Here is a 25,344-nt window from a genome sequence, read left to right as displayed (position 1 = left end):
GCTGTGGACGCCTTAAATTGGTTTCCATTGACACCTGCTATCTCTGAGCCGATAGCAGGGGGGACCTCATCAAGTGCAGACGCCGATGCCGCCGAGCAATAACGTCCATCCGGCGCCGTGTCAGAGCCGGACTTTTGTTCCGTAGCCGCCACTCGTCAGTGATGCTTCCCGATGATAAATCGTCCATTTCCATTCGTGCTGCTTTAATTGCCTCGCCACGAGGTTGGGCTTATCTCACAGTAGACATTCAAATATTGAAATATTTGTCATTACCGGCCCTTTTTTGTCAGAGGAGGCAGAGAATCCCTGATGAACGTCTGCTGAAGGAGGAAACTCTGAATCAGCAGTTTGTGCTTTAGGTGGGGCTGCCTTCAGCCTCCTGCTGATGTCATCAGCTGCTCTTTATCTCCTCACACCCGCCCATCACCCTTCTGTGACACAAGAGCAGTCCTGTCACTTATACCACAGGTGTGTGTGAATGAGGGGGACACGAGGAGGAGCTGAGGACATGCAGGTGGTCCCAGCAGCAGGGGGTCGATCCTTCCTCTCAATGTTTTGCTGCTATTCAGTGTTTGTAGAGGCTGGAGGTCAGGAGAGGTTTGGCGTGTTATTGGAGGGTGATGATGAAATCAGCAGAGACAGCTGCGGAGGAGGCGTGGACTGAGGCTGAGCACAGGGACGTGATTGGCTGCAGCTTCTATTCTCTCTTTTACTTTTTCCATCGTGATTAAACTGCCGGCTGCTCTGTGCTCCTCAGCCTACACGCTGATGCAGGAGCTCTTCTTCTTCAGCCGCTGTAGTCTGAACTTTATGGGGGGGGCATGAAGCGTCAACAGTCTGGATCACATGAATAAGGTTCCTGACCTGCTGCAGTTTCTCTGACATCCAGCAGGGGCAGCAGTGAGTCAGCCCCCATAGGCCCTGTGTTTCCCTTCATAGCAGGGGCGGGTTTTGATGATCCATTTATCGATTACAATCGATTCTAGCTTGGATAACGTGATATCGATTCATTAAAACCCCCAATCTATTTTTAAATGTAAATTTATTTTTTACTCCAAACGCCAGAATCTCAGGTTAAACCTCACAAATTCCAACAACCACCAAACAGCTGAAACAGTAAATGAGAGCAGGAACATGATTCTGCACAAAGACGTAAACACAAAGCGCCGACCCGCCGACGCATCAGAATCAGCGAGCTGTCGCCCCCGACGGCACGGACACGGTCGGGGCTGAAAGCCGACAGCTCGCTGATTCTGATGTTTCGTTGGGTCGGCGCTTTGTGTTTACGTCTTCTTTGTGTTTGATTCTGAAGCTGCAGTTTTGTTGCTCTCCAAACAATATTGACCGAACCAGCAGCAAGAAAAGATCCAAACTACGCTTCAGCATCAGGTCATGTTCAGATGTTGAGTCATGGTTCTCTTCAGTTTTTGATCGACTGCTGAATATTTTCAGGGTCATCTGCTATAAAATCCCAGACCAGGAAAACCTTCATGTGTTTCTGTTTCATCCTCAGCTACTTTGACACAAAGGCCTCTGCTGCGACGCTCACACCTGTGATAAAGTCTCACAGTGTCAGCTTTCTTTTTATAGATATAAAATATGGATATGTGCTGATAAGTGATCAGAATTATAATATTTCTGACTGATTCGAATCGATTCGGGACCTTGTGAATCAGAATTGAATCGATTCCAGAAATCAGTGACGACACCCAGCCCTACCTCATGACACCTGATTTTATAACTTACCTGTTAAACTATATTAAGGCTTTAAAGTCTGTAAAGTTTGCATTATTAGGGGCGTGGCCTCTTTGACCCACAGGTGGCTGTAGCTGATAGGCTGATCTGGACTCTCGACATCATGTGACCAATAATACAGGGAGCTATATTATAAGTATCATGTAATAATAGTGTGAGGTGACAGGTGACCCTGCCTTTACCTGTGGAAACAACACACTGAATCAGGTGTGCTTCAGCTGGGCTGTCGGCCGTCCTGCTGCTGATCTTCATGGATCTCAGCTCTTTCATCACATCTGTGTCACTGTTATGGGTTTAACTGATATGTCAAATAGTTTTTGTGTAACTGCTTGTGTGTGTCTGTGGAGCGAGGTGTACATCAGAGTGCTGTGCTTTGTCCTTTCACCTGGGACGAGTCGTGCTCAGGTGATTCAAGCTGTCGCCCGGGGACTAGTTTACTGAACCGTGGCAACGCTTACTTCCTGTTTCCTCCCAAACGCCCCAAAGAGCTCAGCGCTCCGGAGCGTGACAGCGAAGCCGCTCTGATTGCTTTAAACGATGCTTCGTGGTGCTCGCAGCAGTCCGGGCTGGAAGGGCGATAAACGGCGCGCTTCATTAATGGATGAGCTGCGTTTGTCTCCTCGGGACAGGAAATGAACCCGGCCTCGCTGTCAGGCTCCTCTGACTCGTTAAAGCTGGACGCTTTTTGTTCCAGCTCCAAAACTTTTTTCTCTTATTGCAAACAAGCTGCATTTTCCACTGCAGTGGCTGCTGAAGAGCTCCGTCAGCATGTTTGCCTGCTGCGAGGATATCAGTGCTAATACGACTGCTGGCATCTCCTCCTTCCTCACAGAAACACTAATTGGTTTGGCGGCGGCTAATCTAATTGGACACCAAAGGTTAGTTATGTGAATCCACACGAAGCCGAGCCCTCCCCACAGCCGCTCTTATCTGCGGCTCAGGCAGGCTGAGGAGGACGTGCGGGGGGAGGCGGCCAAAGTCCTGCTCTATCGTTACTGGCAGGGCTTCAGGGGGAGGGGCTAACTGCAAAGAGACGCACAGGGAGAAGTTTGTTTCTTCTGATTTTCTTCTTCCTCTTTAAAAAGTGGATCAGTATTCCGGCCTTTTTCCACCGGGACATGTAAACCACGGAGCGCAGGCTCTCTGAGAGGCTGGCAGGGTTCAAGCGAGCACGTGGAGGATCTCTCTGGACTCTTCTCATGTGGGGTTGAAGCATCAGGGAGTTCATTCTGAGTGGACCTGTTACACGTTTCACACGTCCACACGAGTGACACTTGCAGTGGATATAATCTCATAAATAACCTGGATGTGCTCTGGGGGGCGTGTGTTCGGTGTGTGTGAACGCTGTGTTCGAGGTCAGCTGCAGCGTGTGCTGTTTCCACGCGGCGCCAGACAAGACGAAGCGTCTTTCACGGATTTCCTCGACATGTAAATCATTGAGTGTCTGCGAGTTTGCAGTGACGCGGCGACCTCTCTGACCACGGGCAGTGCTTCCATTGACCTCCACGTTTGGCTGATGGCCGGGCAGATGCGGTCTTATCGCCGACCTCCTCGACCTCCATCTTTTCTCCACGCAGCAGCTTATCTCCATGTTGGAGATAAAGACGTGGAGAGGCCAGGCGAGCGCAGCTTATCTGTGCTGTGCGCTCGCCGTCTGCAGACACAGAGCTCCATTCTGTTTGCTTTACTGCACATGTGCACGTATACGCGCATGTGTAGGTGACGCTGCAGCTCACAGGCTGACATCACGTCTTTCGCCGCTCTCAGTCGCTCAGAGAGCAGCTTCTCTGTGCTGGTGACCAGCCGGACGGCGTGCGTTGTGCAGCCGCTCAAGCGAGCTGAGCAGGACTTCCTCATAGTGAAGAAACATTCTTATATGGTCATCTTAAGGAGCGTCTTAAGAGGCAGCCAATCAGAAGAAAGCTGGATTTAAGGAAGGGGGAGGGGCCTTTTTTTAGACTAGGAAGTGACGGGCTGTAAGATAAAGAAGGATTATTGTGAACAGTGAATCATGCAAAGCTGCTGTGAAGGGTCACACGAGAGCGTGTTTCAGGGTCGTCATGGATACACAGACGGCGTTTCTAAAAAAAATAACCAAATGTTTTATTTCATGTTGATACATTCTTGGACGACACCACAGAATAGTTGCATGAGTGGCCAAATGTAAATCTCTCCCACAACATTGGCACATAAGCAGCAAGGGCAACATGAATATACCAAGTACAAACAGTAGAAAACATACATGCTTCCACTTTTTAAAACGTGTTTTTCTTTTTTAAATATATATTCTCCGTGTGTTTCTCCCGCAGGGAATAAGAAACCGAACAAAGCCGCATTCTGCCGAGCGAGAACGTTTCCGAGGAACCGAAGAACGGACGATTCGGAGCAGACAGGTGGGATCGACTGTGGCACAGAACTTTTTTTCTGGTTCAACATCAAACATATCAGGCATGCATTGACAACCTCGACATCGACACCTTTAGTTGGTTTTTTTAGTCCATGAAATCAGCAGAGACTCAGCCTGGACCGAAGGAGGCTCCCTCGGGGTAAGGGTCCGCCCCTCACCCCCACCGCCGCCATCAAACACCTACAAACAGTGTGTGGAGAAGAACACGCATGTCGGGGAGGGAATGTTTCATCAGGTGACCACGAACGGCTTTAAAAACACTTAAAAACTGTTTTGGCTCCGTGTCACGGCCAGCTGAACGGTCAGACCTGCTGTGTTTGTCAAAGCCTCTGAAAACGCCGTTTCTCACAACACTGAGGGTTTGCTTCATTCAGCTGATTCTCACCTGGAATAAACCTCGTTAATCTGCTCGTGCGAGTAACCGTCTCCAGGCCGGCGTGACTGAGGTCCAAACAGGAAGCAGAGGGTAAAGCAGGTCTCGGCGCTCCCAGTCGTTCGTTTTAACTTTCAGAGCATCAGATCGTCGACATATAAGCAAAAAAAAATGGAGCACGACTCTCCAAAAGGCTTCAACCTCTTTTACTCTGTTTCACTGTTTGGATTTCATCTGTTTTTTAAACTCTGATTTCCACCGTGAAGATTTTTTAATGAATAGACTGTGATGGGTAAACGCTGTAGTAGCTGGTAAAAGAGGCTGAGGGTGGAGCTGCAGGGGCCAACAGCACGGACGTAAGCTTGTGACCATGCAGCTCAGGTATGATATTTTTTAATCATGTTTATTAAAGAAGTTTATTTCAATGATTGTGTATTTTTGAAACAACCTCTTGTCTTTTTCAGGGGGACAATAAAACCATGTTTGGTCCCTGATTGATGGGAACAGGCCAAGTCCAAGAAAGAGTAAAATAAGTCCTCTTACTCCACCCGCAGGGGTGTGGGTGGAGTAAGAGGACTGGGGTCAGGACGGTGCAGGTACCGCTCCGAGGCTACACAGTGGCTAACTGCCAGCAGACACCCCCAGAGCGGGCACTGTAAAATCCTCTGCTGCCTTCAGCCCTGCAGCTGTTTCCTGCATGCAGCCCAGTGGATTCTGGGATATGTAGTCAGGAGCAAACGAGCCGAGCGAGTCATAAAACTTTGTTTTCAGAGGCTTTTTTTTCTCACGTTTGCAGGATAAAAATCTGAGTCCAGGTGGCAGCGCGAGCGAAGCCCTCCAAATCTCCAAGCGAAGAAGAATATGGCTTCAATAAAACCGAGAAGCAAAGTACATCTGTCATCGGCATGGCAACCGCAGCCGTCTTACAAACCAACAGAAATCAAACCAACGGAAAGAGGCCGACATATAAGCCATAAAGAACTACACACGCGGACAGGAAGGTGAGAACTTGCAGTTTGGAAGTACATAAAGAGACACGAGGGGGCGGGCTCACACTTCGTTTGACATCACCGGCGGCACGGAGCCCATCGGCGCCGCCCAGTCATCGCCGCCCGATGCATCCGCCGCGTTCGACCTCACAACCACTGGCATCACTTCAACGACAAAACAATTAGATTTTTATTTCTGGAGCTTTTCTCGACCCGGAGGGGTCAGAGTTCAGAGGTCGTCCCACCACGCTCCGCTTTGCACCTGAACGTCTCCGATGGGCGGTGAAGCACATGAGACCAAAAGAAGAGAAAGAAAAAGTCCTGCACGTCGCCGCTTTTCTCCCGTTGCTCGTCCTTCTTGCAGGAGATCAGACATCTCGCTCTGCAGTGACGGAGGAGCGCCGTTAGATCACGAGGTTGTTGTAGCTCACGTACTTCTTCTTAGCTGCTGGACCTGGGGACGGCAGGAGACACAGAGGTCAGATTCGGTCCTCACGGCTGCTTGAAGAGCAGAGGTGAAGGTTAATGATGGAGCAGGGATGAGGTGATGACAGACGTTCGGGTAAGTAAAGCTTGAATTATGAACTCTCAGCAGGGAGGACGGGACGGTGAGAGGTCATAACTCAAAAGCATCTGCAGCAGAGGGAGAAACAAAAGGAGTGTGGGCTTATCTGAGGGTCGACCGATCAGCCGCTGCGGTGGGTCTAACTTTGAGCCACAGGTGGCGCTAAAGAGCTGAAGATGGAAAGATGGCAGCTGATGAAAAGACTGAATCTGTGAGGGATCATTCATCTGCACATGCTCAGTAGAGTCTTCACATCTTGGAAAAATGCTTTTAACCCTTTATTTACCATCTTATAAGCAAATCTTCAAATGACTGCAAAATTCAAACGGTTTTAAATTTAAAGCCAAACTGACGAAAGACGTCCGTCGGGCCTGTAAATACACGCTGGTAAATAAAGAGTTCATGGATGTTTGAAAGGTTTGTGTACTTTTGTGTGTTTTTGTACTTGTACTCAGTGGGAACAGCCTGCCTCGTGTCTCCATGCCGTAGATTTCATGGATTACGCCCCCACAACAGCGCCGTCATTTCAACATGACGTGCCCACAGACCTGGGGCCCGTTCTTCGTACGTCGCTTACTACATCCAAGATCAAATCATCGCGCTAACCGTGAGCTCGCTAATCCGGTTCCCCGAACACACCTGCTGTTGACGATTAATACAGCTGGACGCAGTAATGTGACATCACTGGGTGTCGTAAAAGGGGCTACGCATCGATAGTAGAAACATTGATCGGCAACCCTCTGATTGGTCGGCGAAAATGTCGAAGGAGCGCGCTCGGCTCGGTATTTTTCGGCAGCAGAGCAAGAACTCCTGAGTGAGGGATTTCAGGAGTTTCAGAGTTTAATCAGAACGCAAGGGAACACTGCAAAGGCTGCAAAAGCAAGGAGCGAGGGCTGGCAGGAAGTTGCTGACAAATTAAACTCGTAAGTAATTTAATAATAATAATAATAATAATAATAATAATAATAATAATAATAATAATAATAATAATAATAATAATAATAATATATTGGATTTATATAGCGCTTTTCAAGGCACCCAAAGCGCTTTACAATGCCACTATTCATTCACTCTCACATTCATACACTGGTGGAGGCAGCTACAGTTGTAGCCACAGCTGCCCTGGGGCAGACTGACAGAAGCCAGGCTGCCATATCGCGCCATCGGCCCCTCTGGCCAACACCAGTAGGCGGTAGGGTAGATTTATTATATTACACTATATTATCCAATATTATATTACATTATATTATAATATGTTATATTTTATCCTCTTTCACATTAGAGCCACGACAGGACCCACTAGAACATGGGAACAGGTAAAAGTGAAATATAAGAATATTCTACAGAATGGTAATATTTATCACTTATATTGCTTTTAGTCTCTTGGAAAGAGAGCCTGAAATAATCTGTTTGTTTGTTCATAACAGCAACCAAGAAAAGGGCAGAGCAACAAAAGACAGGTGGTGGTCCTGCACCCCCTCGTCAACAAGTTGGTTAAGTAAATAATACCCTCACGGGAATATCGATATCTCTCTATGAGCACACTGTCGCGCTGAGCTAAAGGATCCTGTCTGTCCCGCAATATACGCTGAATTCTGAGGACTCTCCTTATCAATCTTGCACCTTCCGCAATGGGTGGCTCGCGTAAACGGACAGGACATGGCTGCGACAGACTTCCCAAATCCACCTTCGCTTTTATAGCCGTGGTCTCTCATCTTGATTACACGAAGTAATTTACAATTACTACTCTGAAATATGAATTACATCTGTAATAATCACATACATGTAATAGAATGTTAATAGTACATTTCCCTTTTTTAGGAAATGACCTGTATGTATCTGTGTGACATCAATAAAAGGATCAAGTGCTGCATTATCTTTAGTTACATTGATGTTATTTATTTATCGCTGTTGCTTTCGTATAAATGAAGCGGACATACCTGCGTGGCCGCGATCTAATCCTGTTTACATAAAGTAAACCTGCTCCCCAGCAGGTTTACGCTTACGGCTCTGTTGCTATGACAGCAAGTCCCGGATGAGCTTCGGGGAACCGACTGATCCAGGATCACGCGAAATCGTCAACAATCTAATCCGGCTAACCTACTTAGCGAGGTACGAAGAACGGGCCCCTGGAGAACACCTCCAGCTGCAGGTGTTTCACTAACAGCTCGCTGAGCCGTGAATCAAACGCGTGTTCAGGTGTCGGCCCGCGGTGGCAGTCCTACGACGAGCTTCAGCCTCTGATGGAGGACGGCAAACATGCTGCTGTACTGTTGGCTGTGTGACGCAAACATTGTTATTAGAGTTCATTGAAATATTCGGCTCCCTGTGTTTTGCACCTGGAATAAACTCAAGGATCAGTCTCTAACATGTTCCTGCCTGTAACACTCGATCGGCTCGCCGCGCTCTCTTCATTAAAGCACTCGCCACGTTGCTCGTTTGTAGCACAAACCTGTAACATCTGTTCCCTGCCGTGGATTTATCTGTGAGTAAATATGGTGCGTTGCTGTGGGTGTGCGGTCCAGCCGAGCTCCTGCAGACACCTGATCCGTGTCGGTGCTGAAGCTCTGCAGAGTTAGCACGCGGCTCCTGAATGACGCAGGAAGCTGAGCGTGACGTGTTCGAGGGGTTCAAGGTGAGCTGTGCAGCTCCACCACCTCCATATCTCCCTGCTGCAGCCCCCCCGCTGGCACTTGACCCTCAGCATTCGTCCGGTGACGAATGGCTGGGAACCAGGAGCCGCCATCAATCGTGGCAGATAAAAGAGAAAACGGCTGCGTTTGCATATTGAGCAGCTCTGACTTTGTGTCTCATTCACATTCAGGAGCAACATCTCCAGCTCGTCTGACAGCGGTGGGCGGAGCCTGATGATCTGAGGCGCGCATGCTTCGATAACCGAATAAATTAACTCAGTCAAAAAAAAGAAGACGTTTCTGTTCATTCTCCCCCCCCCCCACCCCCCCGTCTGCAGTCAGACTGTTTCTGTGCAACACTCATCATAAACAGTCAGTCTGGCTATAATTAGGCCTAAAATAATGGTTCCAGATTAAATGATAATGAGTCTCCTTTAACGCAGCTGAAAGCGTCTCAGAAAACTCACAGACCCCAGAAATCCGACGTCTGGGAAACACGTTTATTTCTGCTCCGTGCAGAGAGTGAGATTACTCGTTGAGGAGCATCGGTCAGGGAGCTGGTCGCTCTCGGCCTCATCGTTACAGAGGGGAGAAAACGCCAGTCTGTATGACCTTTCACACACGCGTGTATACAAACCTGTGTCACACTTTTACACACAGGCTCAGCTCAATGACAGAATATCAACAGGAATAATTGATGAGCTTCACCTGTGGCTGCTCCCCCTGCTGGAAACACAAGATACTACCGCCGGTTTTCCTACAGGCTTTTGGGGGTGTGGTCACATGAGGCCCACTAACGAGGATCTGATTACCGTCACGACGCTCAGAAATCCGCCGCGGTCCTGTTATGGATCAGTCGGCCATCTCTGGCCTCGGCGTGCTGCTGCACTGGGCTGTTTTCACAGCTGCTGACTCACAGACCGCGGAAGTGTTGGAAAGTCAAATCGCTCCAAAAATAAACGTTCGTCTCGGCCTCTGCCGGCGGCGTGGAGAGAGAGGCGGCGAGGCCTCGTACCGCAGGATGGAGAGACAGCGAGAAAGCGGTCTTTGTGGTGGAATCAGCTGGAGGAGCGGGGAGGATGGAGACGGAGGTGAGGAGTAGGAGGAGGAAAGAGAGGATTTACAAAGTGAAGGAGGAGGGGAGCGCTGAGACGCTCGAGGCCGAATGAGAGGGGAGGCGGAGTGGCGAGCGTGGGCCGGCCCACAGATGGCTCTGCCCCCCCCCCCCGGTGTGCCATAACTAACTACAGTGACTGATGTGCTGTAATTATGACGGGGCCTCGGGCTGCGCCACTGAGGTTTTCCCGCGGGGGTGTCATTATTTATGGTTACAGCCACGGCGCCTCGAGGAGCCTCCCGAGTTTTACTGAGAGCAGCTGAAGCTGATCCAGATTAATCAATCAGACCAGGACCCGGTTTTACCGCCACTGTTTCTCAGATTCTGGCGTCTCCTCTGCGATGTCTGCAGGACGAGGACAGGAGTGATTCTTATTGACAGACCCTGCAGACGGCCGCCGTCACGGCCACTGAGGAACTCTGGACTCTGAAAGCTGATGTTTGCATTTGTACTCTGCCATCATGAAGAGCAGAGAGCTCAGCACGTTACAGAAACGCCACGCCTGCACAGGCGGCGTGCGAGCTGCAGTTACAGCCTCTTGTTCGAGCCGATACGCGTGCGTGGATCACGTTACCACCACGGCTGCTGATTCTGGGACTTGGTGCCCATTTGTGTCTATATTTCTTTAATGCAGCTCCACAAATCAAGCATACGTTTTAAATCCTGACATCTGTGGTGTGGGAGGAGCTACATGCGCGCTTTCCCCTGGTGACACGGTGTATTAAATTAGCTCACTGAGGCAGAGCCGTCTCTGCGTCAGGGGTCCCGGGAGGGGCTTCAGAGGTTCAACAGGAAGATCCTGCACATCAGGAAACAACCAAACTTAGGCTCCTCGATCTGCCCGATCACTCGGTGTGGCGAAAGCCCGGTGAGCTGTGTGAGGGTCCCGGGTGAGGTGGCGGACACAGTGGTCTCACGGGGGCTCTGGGAGCTCTGGATTGGCCATGACTGGGACACTCTCTGAGCACGTGCAGAGCCCAAAGCTGGATGAAGGCCTGCTGCGTCGGCTGGATGTTTCACAGCAGGTTCAACAGCTGCACACTTTACATCCTGATGGACTCAGGAGCGGCGCAGGAACCCCGGAGGTCACTGGGGGTCGGACGTGCAGTTAAAGCACCGGAGGACGGCCTTAAATCTGCCGCTCGGAGCGCCACGCTACAACCTCCTCGTGTAAAAGTTAAAGTCGGTTGAAAGAGGGCGGTAAAGAGCCGAGGACGTCACTTTTACATCCCCTCCCCACTCGGGTCTCTCTCCTCCTCCTCCTCAGACCTCCAGGAGAAAATGGATCAAGGTCGGGACAGCAAAGCAGAAGCAGAAGATTAATTTGCTCTTACCTCTGATAAATTATGAAATTAGCCTGTGAGGGGGAGAAAAACATGATTTGGTGAGTGGTCCCAGAGGGAACCCCACTGTGAGCTGGTAATTTGATCACACAGACATGTAATTTCAACTATTCAACTATTTCTGAGAAGCTGCGAGCCGAAGCTTTCCGCTGACTCTGCTATTACTGCGGCGTTTCTCAGCGGCGTCAGGAGCGCATCCTCGTCCTGCACCTGCTCGTTCCCACCTCGCGTTCCTTTAGCGTCACTCAGAGCAGCTGTGATCGAGTTCAGGAGCGTCTCCGAGGACATTTAGGTGTCTCCAGAATGGCTGACTTCCTGTTAGGACTCGTGTAGCTGCAGCCTGTGAGCTCACGCTGAAGCATTAATGACCTCGAGCTCAGTTTGGTCTGCTGTCAGCCGCCTCTTCCTGTCATGTGATGGTGATTGGCTCCGCCCACAGGGAACTTCCGGTCCTTTGTCAGGCTGCGCCTGCGGGTGATGAAACCTGTGACGAGGTGACATCAGCTCGCCACGAAAGCAGGAAAAATGTTGTAAACGCCGTTTCTGGCTCAGATGGATTTCTGCTCCATGCACTGGAGGACAGAGCAGAACAGGCCCCCGCAGCCCCGTTCACTCCAACATCATCAGTCTGAATGATGTCACTGATGATGTCACGGAGACGTTTCTTGGTTTGATATGTTCAGCTGATTTGTTCTGAGAGGAGAACGATCAGAGCGACGGTCCATCGTCGACACGTCTGAGTGTGAACCCATACCGGCGAGTTTACTGTTTGAAAACGATTCGTCACTTTGATGAAGGAATGACTGATAAACCTGTTGTTTCAGCGTCTCTGTGGAACTAAAGGAAGTTACATGTGGCCCAGAGTTAGTGAGCAGCAGCCCTCCCAGAAAAGACGCCTAGGCCTGGTGGCGAGGTGGCCGGGGTGGCTGCGGGGCTCACGGAGCTCCACCCTGGGAGCGGTGTTACCTCACGATGGTAAAGGTTAAATATCTCCTCTTATCTCACACTCTGCTGGAGCAGCTTTGCATGAGTCACAGTTCAAAAAGTCCCGGACTTTGGTGCAGCTCGCTAGTTCATCCTCTGTCTCTTTAAGGCCCACCTTCTTCTGATTGGCCAGCGTTAGGAAGCCTGCTGAGGGGCAGTGCACAGCGTGAGCCGTACTGCGTGTGCTTCTGTTTCAGATGGATTATTCTTACAGACATTTAGCTCATTGATTAAAACTGTGGGCGTGTTCAGTTAATGACAGGAATCAGCAGAGTCGTCCTCTTCAGCCTTTACATTAAATCCATGTCTCAGATTTCTCAGTATTAACTGGAGCTCATTCAAACACAGACTCCCTGCTTTCTGTGAGATCAGCTGCTAATCCGCCCCACAGATCCTGAAAATCTGACTTTTCATGTATTTCAGAAGTTTGGAGAGACGCTAACGAGGACAACGAGGCCGATAATGTATCCTAACGAGCCAATCATCACGCAGGTTTAGACCCACGCTGGTGTTCAGCATATAAACGTTAGTTCTTGGAGACAGGGCTGCAAAAATAAAAGCCGGTTTGTATTCAGAGACGTGATTAGCACATGCACTCATGCATTTGTAAAGGAACAGTTCAACATTTAATAAAACCCTCCTCTCCTTCCTGCTGCTTCCTGCTAAACGTAGCTTAGCAGCTGATGATCACATGCATCAGACTTTATTTTCATCGCTTCATTCATTCAGCCTGAAGCACAGAAACTGAGTGTCTGCCTGAAAGCGGCGATCAGGACGTCCAAACACACGCCGGCTCCACAGACTCGTCACAGGCAGATTTAAACATCGTGTTCAGGGTCAACGTTTCACCTCCGGGAACAACAGGGAACAAGTCTGTGACATCTTCAGTTTTATGCTCAAATTTCAAAGAAACGTTTTAGCCGCAGAATTTTATTTATGATCTGAACGAAACACCTGAGGTTTGGATTTATTCCAGATCATTCGAAGTACCAAAAAAATGAATCTGATAAAACGGTTAAACTCACAGAAAGCGCTCTCTTTTCTGTGAGAGAAACAGAACCTTTGAGACGTCACTCGAGGTGTTTGGATGAGCTCTTCTAACTGTGCGGTGTCAGGTACTTACTGCTGGGGTCGACGTTCTCGCACAGCTCCGTCTTGGCCTCTCCGTTGGGCCGGTCACTGGCCTTGTGCGACAGCCGGGACGACATGGTGGCGGCCGTGACGACGGCCTTGAAGGATCGTTTCCTCTTCTGCACGTTGAGCTCCGGGTGGAAGATGATGACGTAGACTTTGGGCATGTAGAGCATGCCGAGGGCCACGGACGCGCTGAGGTTCATGGAGATGGTCAGCGTGGTGGTCTGGATGTACAGCTGGTGGGAGAGAGAGGGGAGAACGGGGTTAGTTAATGGTTTCATCTCAGAGGTGTTTTGTTCCAGTAACGCTGTGAGGAACCTTGGAGTCATTTTTGACCAGGACATGTCCTTCAACGCACATATTAAACAAATATGTAAGACTGCGTTCTTCCATTTGTGCAACATCTCTAAAGTTAGAAATATCCTGTCTCAGAGTGACGCTGAAAAACTAGTTCATGCATTTATTACTTCCAGGCTGGACGACTGTAATTCATTATTATCAGGAAGTCCTAAAAACTCCCTGAAAAGCCTTCAGCTAATCCAAAATGCTGCAGCAAGAGTCCTGACAGGGACTAGAAAGAGAGCAGGTTTCTCCTGTTTTGGCTTCCTGTTAAATCCAGAATTCAAAATCCTGCTCCTCACACACAAGGTCTTAAATAATCAGGCCCCATCTTATCTTAATGACCTTGTAGTACCATATCACCCTATTAGAGCACTTGGCTCTCGCTCTGCAGGCCTACTTGTTGTTCCTAGAGTATTTAAAAGTAGAATGGGAGGCAGAGCCTTCAGTTTTCAGGCCCCTCTTCTGTGGAACCAGCTTCCAGTTTGGATTCAGGAGACAGACACTATCTCTACTTTCAAGATTAGGCTTCAAACTTTCCTTTTTGCTAAAGCATATAGTTAGGGCTGGACCAGGTGACCCTGAATCCTCCCTTAGTTATGCTGCAATAGACGTAGGCTGCCGGGGGATTCCCATGATGCACTGGGTGTTTCTTCCTCACTATGTGTTAACAGACCTCTCTGCACTGAATCATACTATCAATCTCTGTCTCTCTTAACAGCCTGACTCCTGAACGAGCAGAGGTTCATCCATCTCCACTGCTGCTGACCTCTGACCTTTAACCCTTTAGAGCTGTGTAGTAGGTACCGTCCTGGTGACGGCTGTATTTCAGTCACGCCGCTCGCTCGTGTCAGCGGCGGTAAAGAGACTCGGGAAGCTCGCCTCACTCAGAAGCAAACTCTCGACACTTTTTATGAGCCGGTGAAGGATTGTGTTTTATTACCCGCCGTGTTCTCGACCCTCGCCTGCAGCAGAGAGCGGCAGCCGGCCGAGCCACGCCATTAATGTTTTATGCAGTGTGTATATTGCCCCTGTGTCCGAAGCCGTGGCCCCGTGATCCCAATAGAGGGCCGATATGGGCCCGGGAAGAATGCATAAAGAGGCACGGCTGTGCTGTAATGGGCTTCCCAGAGTGGCTTTCACTGAGTTCAGCCCACTGTCTTTATGTGTTATGGCCCTGCTGTCACAGTCTGAGCGACGCCATTAACGGGGAGAAGTCACAGCAGGCGGGGTGGGGCTGAGAGTTAGGGGAGCAGCGGGGAGAATATTCAGACCCGCAGAAAGGCTGCTCGCTTCCTGCGTCACGTCAGCAAGAAACTACGCCGCGCTCTGAAGGAACACAAGGCCCTGCACCACCACCTGACGCAGGTTTAATGAGCCCGCGGCGTTTACCTGCACGACAGTCTGCACGCACGTCTTCTTCTACAAAGCTGTGGCAGCAGACACACCTGCACGTGTCCAGCTCATCTACAGTATCTTCATCCCTGCAGTCCCCACCTGCAGCTCGTGTGCACAGGTGAGGGTTCCTGCCGTCTGTCAGCGCCTCGCGTGCAAAAGACACCCTGACATACACGAGCTCCTCCCTGATGACCACGGTCTCGGGGTCGGAGACCTCCGCAGGTGCGAGCTGGACACACAGGTGTGTTTGCTTCGTTACAAAGAGGTGACGGACGTCAGAAATGGGCAGCGAGAGCAGCGTCTGTCTGCTCCAAGCAGACGAAGGCAAACATCGGCGAGGAGGCGGAGTCAGTGGTTTGTTTAAAGCCTGTGTGAGCTGCTGGCCCTCAGCTGGGACGGTCCACTCTGAGCTCTGGAGGGACACCTGCTGCTCTCTGACAGGTGTGCGCACGATCGTGCAGTCAGGTCTGTGCGAGGCTGATGTGAATCAGCGATAAGATGACACGACTGATAGAGCCCAAACGGCAGCGCTCTTATCAGCTCACCTGCTTTAATGTCCATCTGTGAGGAGGCGGAGCTTGAGCTGAGTGATCAGCAGGTCTCTGTGGATGCAGACTGAAGTGAGCCCTCCAGACGTCATCGCTCATATACAGTCTGTGGTTGTAGCTGTAGGTGGCGCTGCTCTGTTGCAGCTGTTTGGCTCTTTGTCTGTACACATCTGTCTGAGTGCTGCACATCTGGCAGCTTTTCAGCCGAGCTGGAGTGACCCTCCTCCTGAGCAGACAGCCTCAGAGCCTCTTCCAGCTTCACGTTGTGTTTCTATAATTCTGCTTCACTTCTCTTGCCTCCTATTTCCTTTGCACTTCTTCCCTTTCTGTCGCAGTCTTCATCCTTCCTCGCCTCCTTGCTTCCCTGTGACTCGTGGCGTCCCTGTGCTGTTTTCCTGACACGATGAAGGTCGTTTTCTTTCTTCGGCGTGTTTCAGCTGAAATGCTTGCTGCGTCCTTACGATGTTCTCACATGACTCCTGTTACTGCCGTCTTCTCGCCGTCACGTGGGGCCAAGCGCTCGGCTGCTCCTGCGGCTCTGATTGGACAATTGGTAGTAAACAACGAGTCTGGCCCAGCATGCTGCAGACAGACTCCTCCCCCCTCATTTAAAGCCCTCCCCCCAATGAAAACGTGCTCCTCTTCTCTGAAACCACATCAAAGATGGCCGTCTCACTGAGGCGGCGTCAGGCAGCCTGCCGTTTCTGTGTGAGGCACAAAGGTGGAGGTCGACTCCATCAGGTGCAAACGCTGAAACAGACTCCAACTTATCTACGTCAGGCCCAGCTGCGGTCCGGTCGGCGCCTGGCGAAATCATCCGCACACTTCTGTGTTTTATGGTTCACAGGGAAACGTTTCTCGTCTCGGCGCCACGTCCGTGTCACCGTGTGGCGTCCTGGGAGGCGTTTCGATAAAGTTTTGACACGCTGTTGGTTTGCTGATGTCCTCTGCTGCTGTAGCGCGGCGCTCTGTGAGGCTCTTCATTTCCATTTGTGGCGGATTTATTGTTGGATTGCTTCTCATTTTATTGACTCGCTCTCAGCGCACAGACTGGTTCATTTATCCAAATAATTGGACGCTCGTGACGCTCTTTGAACCTCTGACCTGCCCGAGAGGCCGTACGCATAAAGTTTGATGAAGTGAAAAATTAAAACTGTGTGTAAACACAAAGTGCAGACGGAGGCTCTTCATCATGTCCATAAAAGCTGCTCTTTAATAAACCTTCATCACTGAGGTCTCACCCGTCGTTTCCACCATCTGTGGCGGTGAAGCGACGCTCACTCAGCTCAGCGTGTCAGAGCGCGCAGGCGCGTGGAGGAAAACCATCGACGGCAGGAACAGCGAGTTCAGAGTTCACGAAGAGATCAGAGCACCAGGTAGAAACCGCAGAGCCGAGACCCGGACAGGTGCGTGCACCTGAGTGTCCCTCAGAGCCGAACAATACGAGCGAGGAGGATTCAGGAAACCTCTCAAAGCAGGACAGGAAGTGAAACTTTGACCTTGGAAAGACGTCACCTCAGACGTGAAGCTGGACGTCTTCGTGGCTGCGGTCGTCGTAGTGTGTCAGAAGTTACGGTCTGAGCTTCACAGCATCAGGAAGCTGCTGCTGATACTTCTTCAGGACTTTGTTCAAAGTTTAAGGGAAACTTTGCCAAAACTTTTATTTGCAGGAAGCTTTCGGTCTGAGTGACGTCCACAGATGTTTCCTGTATGGACCGGCGCACTCGCAGACACGGCTGCGCCACATTGCAAAAACCCACGAAGTTGAAGCGACACCAAATCACGGACGGTGTCGGCAGCGAGCATAAAGTAGGGGCGATGCTCGGAGCTCAAACCTCAGACTGATGTTTGTCCTGCACTGGAGGCGTTTCACCTTCTGAGGTCTTCTTCACGGACATTCGGTGGCGTTAGGTGGAGGAAACAGTCGCAGCCTCGTCGTAGACCCTGCTGCACTCTTACTATGTGAAGTCAGGTTTCGCTTTGCGTCACCTGTGTGAAAACACGTCATTCGCCAACAATTCGCCTGATTCGCCCTTTGCTTCCCGGCTCTGTGTCAAAGTCAGGCTGAACCAACTCAGTGAAGCTGAGCTCCAACTGCCTTCAAAGGGCATAAATAAGCTCCTCCCCCATATCTGATTGGTGGCGATGTCGGATGTACGTGGTGTTTAAGGCTCAGTTTTTAGCAGAGTTAAATATTTGCAGGTTCACCTAAACTGACATCAGTCTGCTGCAAACGCACCATGTGGATCAGGAGTGGTCATGTGACGAGGTCTGCAGCTAGTCACATGACCCTGTCCTGATCCTCCCCGCCTCTCAGGCTTCAAAGGCGCATTTTAACAATTGATGGCAGGAACGTGGTCATGATTCTGCCGTGTGCCTGAGGCCCGGAGCGAGCTGCGTTCAGGTCATTCCAAAGGTAAGACAGTCCCCGCCTTTGAGGACGTTTTGGACCTCCCAGCCACCGTAGCACATGACTCCTCTGACGACAGATTTTAAAGTAGAAACTGCTGGGTGCTGTAAACTCTTCAAAAACACTGCTTCCTTGATTACTCCGGCCGGAGCTGCTCTTTATGCGCTCAATAAAAACCGCTGCCACAGTTTCTGCTCGCCACCTCCAGACGCTGATAAAAGTTATGCTAACGCTATTTTAGCGCCGTACACAGAAATAAAATGGTGCACAGTGGAGAGCGATGAAACGAGAGAAATGAAGCATCACTGCCGCAGAGCTGGAGACAGTTAAGGGTGGAGAAGGGAGAGGCGAGGGTGGAGAGAGAGGTGCGTGAGAGGAGGTGGAGGTTCAGTGGGCGTGAGCGTAAACGACTAGCCGAGGAGGGCGGGGACGAGGAGAGGCTGCAAAGTTTAGAAGAACATCAGACACACGAGGAAGATCGACGAGACGTTCAGTTTGGATGGAGGGAGGAGGAGGTGGTGTTAGAGGTGGAGGCAGGGCGGAAGTGAGTCGAGAGTCACAGTGTCTGTTCCTAATGTTTTGTCTTCTTGGTCTGAGCTGGTTTCCATGGTGACACCTGTGGCATCTGAGTGCAGGTACACCCAGAACCAATCAGCATTCTGAAGCTGCAGAAACACCAAAACCATGGCAACCAATCCTGAACACACGCCAAAGCTCAGCTTCAGTGGACGCCTCCCTCTGAGACCGCCCTCAGAGTGCGTCCACAGCTGCCTGTGACTACGGTACGCACACGCAGACACACACATGCACGCACACTGAGGTGGTGGTGTTGAACAGCAGCTCGGTGCTGCAGGAGGTGACGAGGGTTAAAGGGCGTCCTCCTGCTGCCTCCTCACATTTGACCTGTCCTGGAGTCATGGTCACAGATGCAACAATCCTGTCTCAGCTCTTTGAGCTGCAGCTTCTGCTGAGCCCTCTCTCCTCATCGCCGGCCTTCATCCCTCCAAAGCTGCAGACGTCTCTGCGCGGCAGCACGGTGCTGACACACCTCAGCTCTGCTTTAGGTCACCTGTGTTTTTATGAAGCCCTCTGAGGCACAAACCTGCCTCAGAGGGCTTCAGCCACGCAGCAGCTGCAGGGGTGTCAGCTTTGAATCCCAGCACGTGACCGCTGTGGTTTCACATGTTATTCTGGATTATTCAGGATTACAGATTACTCAGATTACTCTTACACCTAAACATCAGCTCAGAACCTCTAATGTGGTCTGTAGAGTTGATCATAGTTCATTTATTCGTCATGTTTCTCTCTTTCTGATGTTTGTACATTATGTGAAGGTTACTGTGTGATTCTTTATCATTATTGTTGTCATTATTAGCAGCAGTATTTGGGATTTTTAGGATGTTCAGCTGCAGATGTTTGAATGTGTTTGAAGAGCTTTGAGCTGCGGCTGTGGTGATGAGTTGGAGGGGGACACAGTTTAATGTGGCACCGCTCTCCACCTGCTGTAAAGCTAACTGCTAACTACCTGTGTGATGGCCCAGAGCTGCAGCAGAGAGGAGACAGACGTCCTGAAACAGCGTCCTCACATTTGATTGGCTCTCCAAATGTCAGCACTGTGAGTCTGTGTGTGTGAGGATGACTTGTTTACTGGGGTACTTAAATTCCACTTTCTCCTGCTGTTACAAAGTGGCAGGAAGTGGAGCTGCTGCTGGAGACAAAGCACAGAGCTGGAAGAACTCCTCCCCACTGTGAATAAATAAATAGCACGAATTTGTTTCATTTCTTTTTGAAATTTCAAGTTAGGAAAACAGTATCCACAAATGTGCAGAACGATGTATTTCTGTTACTGTAAACTTAAAACAAGTGAGCAAAATAATGTTACAAGAAGAAATTTCAAAGTAAAGATCACATTTTTCCTCATTCGTTTTATTCTGCAAACTCACGTCTTCACATTGCCACAGAAACACTCAGTGCATCATGGGAAGTCACCCAGCAGCCCGCGCCTGTAGCAGCTACACAAAGTGATACCATACTATACAACCCTGAGACCTCTGAGACCTCCATGTGTATACACCTGTATTACCCTGGGACCAGCTGTCACGCTGTGCAGGGGGTCGAGGAGGCTCTGATGGACCTTTTCGACTGATGACCCCGGGGAGCGCACTGATGGTCTGCTCAACAAATCACATTAAATCCTGTCAGATAACGTATGTCCTGACATCAGGAAACAGAGAGGAAGAGAAAGTGTTCGGAGCGAGCGGAGGAGAGAAATCAGGGAGGGGAGTCTGCAGGAGCGTCAGAGCCATCTCGGGTTATAAGCTGCCCCATCTCCACACCCACCTTCTCCCTCCACCATGACCTCCGACACGTAGCCGCTATTATCAGCTCCAGGCTCCTTAAATCCTGTGCAGGAAACACAGCCCAAGGACCTGAACAGCTACAGGCTGGATGGAGGCTCTGACCCTGGCTTGCTTGTCTTCGAGCTCATCGTTAGACAAACTGTGTCCGTCTATCAGCCTAGCATTGGCCTATCTGCTTAGACACCATATTTCTACGATTTTCAGGGCCAATAACCTCAGTTTGATCTGAATCAAGAAGCAGAAAGTTTGCGGCCATCCAGGTCTTTATGTCTTTATTCCTGCAGTTTAACTCATTGATCAGTACCTGTGGATGGAGTAAAATCAGCACAGCAACAGAAACATATGCAGAGTTTATTTCCTTTAAGTGAAAAACGATGAATCGACCAATCAGTGCAGCCCAACTGAACACGGCGGTGAGGAGAGGAGGACGATGTCCTGTGTGCTGACAGGTGAGGAGAGGAGGTGGAAACAAACATCAGTGCCATAAAATCCCTGCTGCATGAAGCAAAGACATTAGCATTGCAAATACCCGCCTCCTCCTGCTGGCGGCTCCTTCCTGTCTACACGTGGAAAACATCTAATTCAGCTGGACGGCGGCAGTCTGAGTCCCCGTGATGGCGGCGTAGTGACCTTGGCGTGTGCGTGAGAGGAGAAAGGGCCTCGTCTGATTTATTCATGAGGTGCTGACATGTGGCAGCAGATCCGGTGACGCTGAAACGCTGTTCGGGGCGTCGCGCATACGAGCGCTCCATCAACAGCGGGTTCTTGCACACGTGTGGTCGTCTCTTTAAGCTGATGTCATTCATCTTTCTTTGAGGTCACGCTGAAGTTCCCGCCCTTTCGGCGCTCTCGGAGCAGACTTAGAGTCTCCGTGAGTTCGAGCGCTGATCTGAGCAGCGTTTCCGATCTCTCGTTGTCGCCTTTGTCTTTCTGATCACCTCACCGGAGTCTGAGTCTCCGTGTTCGCTGTTTTGTAATGTGTTTTTCTCTGTGAGGTCGCGTAGCGTCTGCGGGCTTTTGGATCAGTGTTTCAAAGGATTTCTGTCCTGTAGGCGGCGGGCCGGACCGTCCTTCAGGAGGGTTCTTTGCTCTGATCTCATTTCCAGCTCGCCCATCTCTTCACTGAGGCTCTGAGCTTCAAGTGTATCCTCTCATTGATAAATCCTGAATGAGCCATTCACATCAGAGAAAACACACAATGTACCTGCGCTACAGTCAGAGGCATCAAATCCCTCTTCAGGCTCCAGCAAACAGCTCTTATCATCATGAGAACAGGACGCTGCTGAGCACACGCAGCCTGATCCTGCTGCCTTCAGCATGAAGCCTGCTCTGCAGAACAGGACGGCACGATTCAGCCTCCTCAAGACGTAACAGGAAACACGAGATGGAAGCTCGTGGTGCACGGCGACCTTCAGCCTCCTGATGTAATGCCGGGGGGTGCCGGTTAGAGCAGGACCCAAGAGCAGACACAGGCGAGGAGACGTGACTTTACCAAAAAGCGAGATTTTATTCTGGCTGATGACAGAAGGCAAAGCAACTAAAGTGGAAACCGACTATCCTGTGATACTGAACACTATACGAGAGTATGAAACCGTGATGAAGCTCTGACACTTTAACAACCACGTCTATGACTGTGACGACTATGACGAGACGTAACTGGGAGGGTTACACAGACGACGCGACACACACCGAATGAAACACAGACACTAAATACAAGGAACACCGGACTCTTTCAAAGTAAAACAGGAAACATGGAGACACAGACATGACGCAAACTTGACAACAAGAACCACACAGACATGAAACATGACAGGTAGACACACAGGGAGGCTTAGTACAGGGGAAGATGACCCAGGAACTAAACAGCAACCTGGAAATTAACTAGATGAGCTGAACTGAAACTAGCAGAGCAGGAACCTTCACCTGACAGGGAGACGAGGCAGCACGGACCCTGAGAGCAGATCTTTAAATATTATCCAGGTCAGTCAGCAGGATCATCCACCACAGGAGGAAACCTGTTTCTTCAATGGCTGGAAAATCATCCCAGAATCAGGAACACTGCCCTGAGACTGCTCCCAAACAAAACACTCGCACATGAACACGCCACATCGCCCTCTGACAGCAGGGCGGCCATCTTTACTGCATCCACAGACTGCTCTCCTGTTTTCCAGCTAACAGGGCGGGGGTGTAATCAGAAGCTGATTGGCTCCGCCCTGAGAGTAAATACAGCGACGTCTGCACTGCAGGTTTAAAGGCTTTAGGACCTCGACAGAGAGCGAACGCACACATGTAGGCGACGAGTGCAGGACGCCACAGGAAACTCTGTTTTCAGCTCTGCTCCACCCTCACCGCTGTGATAGAACCAAAGGATTCATCATCTTCAGATTTGTTCCTTAATAAATGTAACACAAGCATCTTAATAACACAGTTACTGTAAATGATTAAATACTCCGGAAAGACAGCGGAAATACTCTGGAATACTGTGGAATACTGTGGGAATACTGTGGGAATACTGGGAATACTCTGGAATACTGTGGGAATACTGTGGGAATACTGTTGGAATACTGGGAATACTGTGGGAATACTGTGGGAATACTGGGAATACTGTGGGAATACTGTTGGAATACTGTTGGAATACTGTTGGAATACTGTGGGAATACTGTGGGAATACTGTGGGAATACTGTGGGAATACTGTGGGAATACTGTTGGAATACTGTGGGAATACTGTTGGAATACTGTGGGAATACTGTGGGAATACTGTGGGAATACTGTTGGAATACTGTTGGGAATACTGGGAATACTGTGGGAATACTGTTGGAATACTGTGGGAATACTGTGGGAATACTGTTGGGAATACTGGGAATACTGTGGGAATACTGGGAATACTGTGGGAATACTGTTGGAATACTGTTGGAATACTGTGGGAATACTGGGAATACTGTGGGAATACTGTGGGAATACTGGGAATACTGTGGGAATACTGGGAATACTGTGGGAATACTGGGAATACTGGGGGAATACTGTGGGAATACTGTGGGAATACTGGGAATACTGTGGGAATACTGTGGGAATACTGTTGGAATACTGTTGGAATACTGTGGGAATACTGTGGGAATACTGTTGGAATACTGTGGGAATACTGTGGGAATACTCTGGGAATACTGGGAATACTGTGGGAATACTGTTGGAATACTGTGGGAATACTGTTAGAATACTGTGGGAATACTGTGGGAATACTGTGGGAATACTGGGAATACTGTGGGAATACTGTGGGAATACTGTTGGAATACTGTGGGAATACTGGGAATACTGTGGGAATACTGTTGGAATACTGTTGGAATACTGTGGGAATACTGGGAATACTGTGGGAATACTGTGGGAATACTGGGAATACTGTGGGAATACTGGGAATACTGTGGGAATACTGTGGGAATACTGGGGGAATACTGTGGGAATACTGTTGGAATACTGTGGGAATACTGTTGGAATACTGTGGGAATACTGTTGGAATACTGTGGGAATACTGTTGGAATACTGTGGGAATACTGTGGGAATACTGTGGGAATACTGGGAATACTGTTGGAATACTGTGGGAATACTGGGAATACTGTGGGAATACTGGGAATACTGTGGGAATACTGGGAATACTGTGGGAATACTGTTGGAATACTGTGGGAATACTGGGAATACTGTGGGAATACTGTGGGAATACTGGGAATACTGTGGGAATACTGTTGGAATACTGTTGGAATACTGTGGGAATACTGTTGGAATACTGTTGGAATACTGTGGGAATACTGGGAATACTGTGGGAATACTGTGGCAATACTGGGAATACTGTGGGAATACTGGGAATACTGTGGGAATACTGTGGGAATACTGTGGGAATACTCTGGAATACTGTGGGAATACTGTGGAATACTGTGGGAATACTGGGAATACTGTGGGAATACTGTTGGAATACTGTGGGAATACTGGGAATACTCTGGAATACTGTGGGAATACTGGGAATACTGTGGGAATACTGGGAATACTGTGGGAATACTGTGGGAATACTGTGGGAATACTCTGGAATACTGTGGGAATACTGGGAATACTGTGGGAATACTGTTGGAATACTGTGGGAATACTGGGAATACTGTGGGAATACTGGGAATACTGTGGGAATACTGTTGGAATACTGTGGGAATACTGTGGGAATACTCTGGAATACTGTGGGAATACTGTGGGAATACTGTGGGAATACTCTGGAATACTGTGGGAATACTGGGAATACTCTGGAATACTGTGGGAATACTGTGGGAATACTGGGAATACTGTGGGAATACTGGGAATATTGTGGGAATACTCTGGAATACTGTGGGAATACTGGGAATACTCTGGAATACTGTGGGAATACTGTGGGAATACTCTGGAATACTGTGGGAATACTGGGAATACTCTGGAATACTGTGGGAATACTGGGAATATTGTGGGAATACTCTGGAATACTGTGGGAATACGGGGAATACTCTGGAATACTGTGGGAATACTGTGGGAATACTCTGGAATACTGTGGGAATACTGCGGCTCTGACACGGAGCTGCACAGATAAAAGAAACGAGCTGAGCAGACTAAAAGCTTCTTCGCTGTGCAAAGGACGAATGAGACTGCAGCAGAGGTGTGACATCACAGACAGGTGTGATGTCACAGGCCGCTAGCTTACTGCAGGCCAACGGAAGCTCGGCAAGCTTTCCTGCTCTGCGATTGGCTGCTGTTACAGAGATAGCGGGAAACAAAGATCCCGCCCACCTGGCACTGAAGTGTCTGAGTGAGTCTTGCCTCACTGGTTTAAACCCAACAAATACAACCTGTGCTGTGTGTGTGTGTGTCTGTGTGTGTCTGTGTGTAGGAGGATAAGAACATGAAGAAGAAAACACAAACGCAAAAAACTAATTCCTCCTACACTGTAACAGACACTAATGAAACCACATTTTGCGCGCGCACAC

At 49.6% G+C, this 25,344-nt stretch overlaps 1 protein-coding gene and 1 long non-coding RNA gene across 3 annotated transcripts in view; one reads left to right on the top strand and one right to left on the bottom strand.

The window, feature by feature from the left end:
* Window positions 1–5,264: 5,264 nt before the first annotated feature.
* Window positions 5,265–25,344, bottom strand: part of grm7 (glutamate metabotropic receptor 7) — a 159,612-nt gene continuing 139,532 nt past the window's right edge. The window contains exons 9-10 of the mRNA XM_080892501.1: window positions 13,290–13,536; window positions 5,265–5,978 (exon numbers count right to left, since the gene is read on the bottom strand). Of these exons, the coding sequence (XP_080748627.1) occupies window positions 5,929–5,978; window positions 13,290–13,536 (297 nt within the window). The 3' untranslated portion in view covers window positions 5,265–5,928. The remainder of the gene's footprint in view (window positions 5,979–13,289; window positions 13,537–25,344) is intronic.
* Window positions 6,638–8,205, top strand: LOC308403239. 2 transcript variants are annotated; one of them, XR_013972885.1, is made up of 3 exons: window positions 6,638–7,012; window positions 7,189–7,281; window positions 7,372–8,205. It is a non-coding gene; the product is annotated as an uncharacterized lncRNA (long non-coding RNA). The 2 variants fall into 2 exon arrangements; XR_013972886.1 differs by having other exon boundaries at window positions 7,185–7,281.

The sequence above is a fragment of the Rhamphochromis sp. 'chilingali' genome, assembly GCF_963969265.1.
Source record: "Rhamphochromis sp. 'chilingali' genome assembly, chromosome: 9".
Classification (NCBI taxonomy): Eukaryota; Metazoa; Chordata; class Actinopteri; order Cichliformes; family Cichlidae; genus Rhamphochromis; species Rhamphochromis sp. 'chilingali'.
The sequence above is the reverse complement of the archived record's forward strand: the minus strand, read 5'-3'. Positions and strand labels throughout refer to the sequence as shown.